The sequence below is a fragment of the Squalius cephalus genome (assembly GCF_949319135.1).
Source record: "Squalius cephalus genome assembly, chromosome: 11".
NCBI lineage: Eukaryota > Metazoa > Chordata > Actinopteri > Cypriniformes > Leuciscidae > Squalius > Squalius cephalus.
This window is the reverse complement of record NC_137132.1, coordinates 6,017,958-6,025,928: the sequence shown is the minus strand read 5'-3', so window position 1 is coordinate 6,025,928 and position 7,971 is coordinate 6,017,958. Positions and strand designations below refer to the sequence as shown.

Below are 7,971 nucleotides of genomic sequence, written 5' to 3'. Positions count from 1 at the left end.
TACTTGCTTCAATTCGCCCGCAGACCACGCGCTTTCACAATATAATCCAAACCTCGTAAGGAGCACCATGGCTCATGTCCTCCGCGCCGAGGTATCATGTCTGCTAGCGAAAGGGGGCTATCAAGATAGTTCCCGCTTCACAAAGCGATTCAGGGTTTTACAGACGTTATTTTCTCGTTCCGAAGAAAGACGGCGGCTTGAGACCCATTTTAGATCTCAGACACCTGAACAAGGCCCTTATGGCAAGGCCATTCAGGATGCTTACGACCAGACACATCCTAGCGCAAATTCGCCCAGGAGACTGGTTCTTTTCAGTGGATCTAAAAGACGCTTACTTTCACATCCAAGTGAACCCCCATCACATGCCATTCTTGAGATTCGCCTTCGAGGGGCAGACATATCAATACACAGTCCTACCATTTGGACTGGCGCTAGCGCCTCGTACAGTCACGAAGTGCATGGATGCGGCTCTCTCCCCCCGAGACAGCGGGGAATGCGCATTCTGAACTACCTCGACGACTGGTCGTCATACTGACTCAGTCAGAGGCGGAGTCCCATACTCACAAAGCCTGGCTCCTTGGTCATCTAGAATGCCTCGGGCTCAGGGTAAACTTTTCCAAAAGTATACTGTCCTCCGGCCAATGAATCACGTTCCTGGGAACAGTTCTCGACTCCGTACATATGAGAGCATGGCCTACACCGGACCAAGCTCTATCAATTCAGTGGCTCGCCGCGTCATTCAAAGAGGGCTCCATTGTACCCCTCCGAATGTTTCAGAGGATCTTGGGCCTTATGGCTTCGGCATCATCAGTACTCCAACTAGGCCTACTACCTATGCGACCTCTTCAGCTGTGGCTAACACCTCAAGTACCACCCCATGCATGGCGCTTGGGCCTCGTGAATATCAGGGTGGCCCAGCGCTGTATCAAAGCCCTGGACCCCTGGAAAAACACCAGCTGGTATCAGCAGGGTGTGAACATGGGTTTGGTTTCAGAGAGGAGGGTCATTTCAACAGACGCTTCCAACTCCGGTTGGGGAGCCCTGTACAAGGGCAGGCCTGCCTCCGGCCTCTGGTCGAGCTCGGAGAAACGCCTACACATCAACTGCCTCGAAATGAGAGCGGTTTTTCTAGCCCTAAAAACCTTCCTCCCATATCTGGCGGGACACCATGTCTTGGTCCGCACAGACAACATGTCAGTGGTCTCCTACATAAATTGCCAGGGTGGTCTCGCAACCTGTTCGCCATAGCCACACAGCTACTGCTATGGGCTCAAGCCAAACTGCAAACATAAGAGCAGACATGCTTTCTCGGGGCAACGTTCCCCCAGAAGAATGGTCGCTCCACCCCCAGACGGTTCTCCTGTTATGGGAGGTCTTCGGGAAGGCAGAGGTAGACCTCTTCGCCTCAGAAGACAACTGTCACTGCCCAATCTTCTTTACAAAGAGCAGGGATGCGCTGGCCCACGAGTGGCCCAGCCTCCCCCTTTATGCATTTCCTCCTGGTAGCCCCCCTCTGGCGAACCCAGATTTGGTTCCCAGAGCTGATGCAGCTGTCTGCGATAGCTCCGTGGCCAATTCCGCTGAGGAGCGACCTCCTCACGCAGGCAAACAGGACTATCTGGCACCCCCGTCCCGACTTGTGGGCCCTCCATGCATGGCCCCTCAACGGGTACCCCAGGACCTCCCAGAAGGTGTCCTGAATACCATTATCTATCATCATCATTATCGTCTACTAGACGCCTCTACCACCTTAAATGGTCAGTGTTCTCCAGCTGATGTTTAGCTCGGAACCTCGACCCACATATTTGTAAAGTACCAACGGTACTCTCTTTTCTCCAAGAGCTGCTGGACGCGGGACGCTCCCCCTCCACGCTCAAAGTGTATGTGGCAGCCATCACAGCCTTTCATGTGCTAGTAGCCGGCTCAACATCGTTCAGAGCCCAGGTTATCTCTCTATCAGCTCTCCCAGTTTCGAGAGAAGATAGTGATGCTCTTACGCTCTGCCCCGTCAGAGCTCTGAGAATATATTTCGTTATATTCGAAAAGCGTTCGGCCTCTTTCAGACAGTCTGAACAGCTCTTTGTCTGTTTCGGGGGTCGCACCATGCTGGTCACGAAACTCACGTTATCTAGATTGATAGTAGATGCTATCTCTCTGGCCTACACCTCACTGGGCCTCCGGTGCCCCATAGGTGTAAGAGCTCACTCCACAAGAGACATGGTTTCCTCTTGGGCATGGTCCAGTGGAGTCCCTATCGAAGACATTTGAGCGGCAGCCGGCTGGTCCGCTCCGTCCACATTTGCAAGATTTTATAACCTAGAGGTCCCTGCGCTGCAGGCACGAGTTCTCTCTATCTAGGCCCTGGCTCTACGGACCCAGGCCAGTGTATAGTCAGTGTATAGTATAGTGTATAGTAGACTCAGATACACTCTGTTGTGACTTCACATTTTCTATGTGGGAATAATATTCTAGGTCCCTGGCTCTGTCGACCCAGCCCTATATATATAACTTAGTGGCCCTTGTGCTTCACTATATACTTTTATATACATATCATTTAGACCCGAAGCTCTGGTCTGTGATATTCAGACTACTCTGTTATAGTCCCGGGGCTCCCCGGACTCCTTAGAGTGGTCACAGGCGAATAGCACTGCGTTTTAAATTGGGTTCCCACAGCGTTTGCAACGCAGTACGAGAGAACGTTCTCGTAAGGGAACGTACTTGGTTACTTACATAACCTCGGTTCCCTTAGAGATAAGGGAATGAGTACTGTGTTGCCTTGCCATGCTATTTCGCTCATATCAGGTATTTTGCTTCAGTCGATATAAACCTGTCTTTTGTCGAGTTTTTCTCTGAATTTCTCTCCAGCCGCGTGCAAATTGGCGCGCTCGAGGCTGGCAGGGCGCCAAGCACTCCCATTGGACCGCGAGCCTCTGCTCACTCGCCATAGGTTCGTGCAGTTGCCGCAGCACAGCCAATCAGCTCGCTCAGTCGAGCTATGATGCTCTCGCTGTGCTGCTGCAATGCATTTTAAAATAAAGGCTTCAATATTCTTGAGAAAAGGAGTTTTCCCACAGCGTTTGCAATGCAGTACTCGTTCCCTTAACTCTAAGGGAACCGAGGTTACGCAAGTAACCAAGTACGTTTATTGTAGTCTGCTTATTGGTTTATTGGTGAGTATTTCTACAGTTTTCTCTTTTTAAAATTGTGCAATTTGCTTGATTTATGAAATGCCCTGTTTAATGCTCTATGTATTCATGTGCTTTTATCTGGCACAATATATAAAGGCAATAAACACTTAAATCTTTTTCCTGGATTCTCTTTGTATGTTTGTTTAAAATGGGGTCATAAAGAACATTTTCATGAATGGTTCTACAAAGAATCTTATAAAGTGACATGAAGACCTGTTAAAGGCTCTTTTAAGAACTTATGAGGCGAGTTCTTGCAGTACCAAAAAGGCTCTTTATGTCACTAAGAAAAAAAAAAAGGTTCTTCTCACTATGAAAACCCCGTTTTGGTTATTTCTGGCACCTTTATTTAGCTGAGATAAGATATCAAAAAATAATATCATCATCATAATCCTGAAATATTGCCATAGCATGTAGCTACTACACATTCAACAGTTCAACCAGCTCACCATAACTTGTTTTCAACACTTTTATTAATCATATGCATTGTGAATTTATAAGTCATGATCTCAAGAGACATAGCCAAAAACTGATTAGGATTCAAATTTGGGATGATGGACTGGAAATAATTTTGTCCAGGATAAAGAATAAACTTTATAATATTCAACATTAGAGAGTTCCAACATCTTTATTCAAGCTGAACTATAAGGTGACGCTCTTCAGCTTCATCCACAGTGGAAGAAGTACTCGGCCTCCGACTGATCACCTGAAGGAAAAGGGAGATGTTCACATTCGTACAACAATGGAAACCTGTACATGGATTAAATCTGAATAAACAATGTGCATCACTTGATCAAAGCATTCAACACTGGCATATTAAATCTTACTTGTTTGGTAGTAATCGTACACTTTAATCACAGCTGGCTTGAGATTCTTCACTTGAAGAACCTGTTTCGTTTGTATCTGGTAATTCACTGGAATATTTTGTGTGATCTACAGGAGGAAACAAACTCATCAGTCATGGACATTAAAGACATAAAGACCTAAGACATACAATCATATGAATGTTGCTGTTTTCTCACCTCATTCAAATATACAATGACACGATCATCTTTAGAATCGACCCGTTCCACAGGTTTTCTGTACGTCCCGGAAGAAGTTTTAAGCTGTGGGGAAAAAGTGCTGGTTAATTTCTAAAAAGAGAAACTCTAGAAATTTGTACACATTTTGTGATGAATCACTCAAACGCACCATTGATGTATCAGCTGTGAATCCAGATAAGAGTTTAATATCCACAATGACCATGTTAGTCCTTTCCTGTAGACCATCATATCTGGAAAAGAGCAAATGAAAAGGTTCTTAAATGCCTCATATAAATGTACAAATAAGAGAGAACAAAAGCCAGAATAATTACCAAGACACATACAGAGTTTTAATCACTCGAATCACTCATAATGTGTCAATAATAAAAATGTTGTATCTCAAGTCAGTGTGTAGTGTTTTAACTACTGAGATACGCCGTTTCAGTTTATATTGCTTTTGTGTTTATTAAGATGTTAAAAAATATTCAGAAAAGATTTATTTGTTAGACAATCTTAAGTCATAATCATGTTCTAGTCTTTTGACAAAGTCCCCCTGTGGTGAAAATCAAGCTTTTAATGTTGTTAATATGTGTATGTGGCAGAGCCGATCCTGACCTCCCTGGGGCCCTAAGCAAAATTCTGTTAAGGGGCCCTCCTACCTGACCCATTAGCCATTTGCCACACAGTCACACCTGACACCCCAGTGCTCCCACTACAATCTTCCCTCCTTTAACTAGTAATTCCTTTTAATGAACTAGGAATTCCTGATATCAGAAATAGACATTGTTACTAGAAAAAGTACATTCTTAATATCAAGAATTCACATTTTAAATTGTACAAATTTAATTATTGATATCAAAAATGCATCCTGTGAATGAATAAAAGCTAAAATGATTTGCCATAGCTGCGTTTTAAATAATGAAAGCAATACTTGATACTTGATGGTTATTATTTACTGAGGGATGTGCATCCATATTGACCAGTATGTCCAGCCAATCAACATTTTAAATGCAATATAGCTTATAAATCAATAGTCAATATCAATGCTTTCCATCTTGTTTTATTGCAGAGTTGTAACTAAACTGACTTGGAGACTACAATCATTGTCTTGTTTTAAAAGTATGTGCGCCTATAATGAGGAGTGCATGAACGCAACATTAACATGCAATGGTTTGCAATGGTGTATGCAACGGTGTTTAATGCACGACGTGGTTATCTTTTCCGAGCTGCAGTTTATAAACAAACACCTTTGCCCTTTGTCGTTTATCAAACCTAATAAATAGTTGTATTTCACTCTCACTTTTTTTTTGTCAGGCACAAAGTCACAGAACACAGCCCTGGAAGTGTCCAACATTAGCAAGCAAGACACAGAAAGACCAAAATACAGTATGCAGTGCCCAGCTGTGTTAGACAGACAGACAGACAGACAGACTAAAGAGAGATGCACATCAACTTAACTTTACTGACATCAAACTTGGAGAGGAGAGAACCTAAGTCTACCTGATAATTCACTCTCATGGTGTTTTTTCCGCTTAATTTTCTCATCGATGTTTTAAACTTTGATTGACACGCTTTGACACGAGGGGGAGGAGGGGCCTTGAGTAATTTGCGGGGCCCTACGCAACTTGCGTATTGTGCGTATAGGGCTGATCGGCTCTGGTATGTGGTGTTTTTAATATGCTTTAAGACAAACCATGTGTAAATTCACAAGTCGACACCATTTCTGAGTATTTTCTTCTTAAAACTGCAGTGAACCAAAGACAGTCTCAAAAACACGCTTTGAAATCGCTGGTGTTTCTGACGTCACAAACTACCTTGTAACCAATCAGATCAACGTGTGATCTTCAATGAGTGGATCTCTGAGCTGAGTGAGTGAGTGGAGGCGGGGCTCATTTGCATATTCATAGTACCGCGTATACTCAATGAGGCAAGGGTGTAGAGTTACATTCAAGCCGTTTTAAGGCATGAAGAATTTAAAGGGTAACTAAACCCCTGGTCAGAGCCTGACTCCACCCACTGGCAATATTTGAAAAATGCTAGAAAAGTGGGAAGAGCCCAGCGGAGATAGAGGGGACAAACCGTGAGCGGGGGGGCGTGCACCTGAGACCTGCTGTCAGACTGTCTAAAATGGAGAGTTTGCTCACAGGGTCGCAAGACGACGTAAATATGCATCTGATGAGTTTTATCGAGTTGATGTCAATAGCGCGCGCGCTCTATAGGCATATTCATATTTTGCCGCTATGTGAAAAAATCCAGCAAAATGCACCGACGCGTTTGTCGACCCCCGATTGACTTTAGCCTAACCATAAATTGTAATTAAAATATATCACTCACATCAAGACGCCGCTGCGGTGGAGTCCATGCAGGAGGAGCAGCGTTTGGCATAGCGTCGCTTTTCAGCGCGAGCTGTGTGTGGAGAAGCCCATTTCCACCTCTATTGCGTTGTAAAATTTAGGTTTCACACTCACGGTCTTCCAGGCCAAGTGCATGCAAACACTGGCGCTTAATTTCCAAGTCTGCTGGAAAGCTATGCAGTCCAGCAGTGCTGTTGCACCCAGCAACACTACACCTACCACTGTACTAAATACAGATAAATCTACGCTAGCTCATCCAAGGGCGTGGTGAGCTCGTACCAAGGGAGGGCGTGGTGAGCTGGAACCTGCCTACGTCTCGCAGTACCGCTTACGTCACGCAGTACCGCAACATCCAATAGGAAAATTCAACTGCAGTAGCCACCGTTCAACCTGAAGAGGGCAGCACTCAGACGTTTTTACACCATATATTGTAGAATTAAAACACTTTATACCCAAATGTCAAAAAAGTTACTCAAATCAATGAACAGCACTAATAAAGCCCCATTCTTACAGATCATTAACTAAAAAAAGTTGGTTTAGGGTTTAGTTACCCTTTAAAGATGAGTTTTATTATTACAATTATTGACAATTATTGACTACAGGGGGACTTTAAATACAAATTCTCTTACTTGACAGTGAAGTTCAAAATGAAATTTTGTCCAAATGTTTTGCAATCTCCCTCAGTCTTAGCATCAATGCTCAATGTTTTAGCTTCAGTTGGAGTGGGAATGTTGTAGAACTGAGCCATCTGAGAGAGTCAACACAAACAAAAACACATTCATAAATCATCTCACAGCAGAATAACCAAAATGCCAAGAGAGAAAGTGAGTGTGAGTAAATTAAGCTGAACGCACTACAGACCTGCACAGACACACAGGTTGAGCCCTTCACTTCAATGCTGTATGTGGCTATAAGTTTCTGCAGCTGCTTCTCCTGGTACAGTAACTTGTTGTCCTGATTGACATTAAAGTGGAGAGTGTCTCCTGCTGACCGTACCGTCACTGTGCTGGAGCCGTCAGAGCTGAACACTTTGGTGGCGTACAAAGACAGAGCCTGAAGAGCCACCACTGTGTCCTGGGAAATAAATGTGTTCAGTAATGCCTCTTTTACTCATTCACACCAGCAATAATGTGTTTGATTGAAGAGGTTTGAGTAACCTGTGTGGAGGAGAATCCTCCATAAGCATTCTGCTGCTTTACAAGCCAACTAACAATCCTGTTAGCATAGCCCAGATCAGCTCTAGTGACTGAATCTGCAGTGAGAACAGCAAGCAGCACATATGAGCTGATCTCCACTGCCAGAGCATCAGAGTCTTCAGCAGAGCCAGACTGAGACCAGTGGAGAAAAGAGCCTTAAGGACAAAAGACACACGTGACTCAAGGAGCATGATTAAAACAAAAAAAAAGGTAA

General features: G+C 44.2%; 1 protein-coding gene across 1 annotated transcript in view; it reads right to left on the bottom strand.

The window, feature by feature from the left end:
• Positions 1 to 3,521: 3,521 nt before the first annotated feature.
• LOC307167265 (alpha-2-macroglobulin-like protein 1) overlaps positions 3,522 to 7,971 on the bottom strand; it is a 15,984-nt gene continuing 11,534 nt past the window's right edge. The window contains exons 8-14 of the mRNA XM_079886252.1: positions 7,719 to 7,912; positions 7,423 to 7,635; positions 7,191 to 7,309; positions 4,377 to 4,458; positions 4,208 to 4,291; positions 4,013 to 4,118; positions 3,522 to 3,891 (exon numbers count right to left, since the gene is read on the bottom strand). Coding sequence (XP_079742378.1) covers positions 3,851 to 3,891; positions 4,013 to 4,118; positions 4,208 to 4,291; positions 4,377 to 4,458; positions 7,191 to 7,309; positions 7,423 to 7,635; positions 7,719 to 7,912 — 839 coding nt within the window. The 3' untranslated portion in view covers positions 3,522 to 3,850. The remainder of the gene's footprint in view (positions 3,892 to 4,012; positions 4,119 to 4,207; positions 4,292 to 4,376; positions 4,459 to 7,190; positions 7,310 to 7,422; positions 7,636 to 7,718; positions 7,913 to 7,971) is intronic.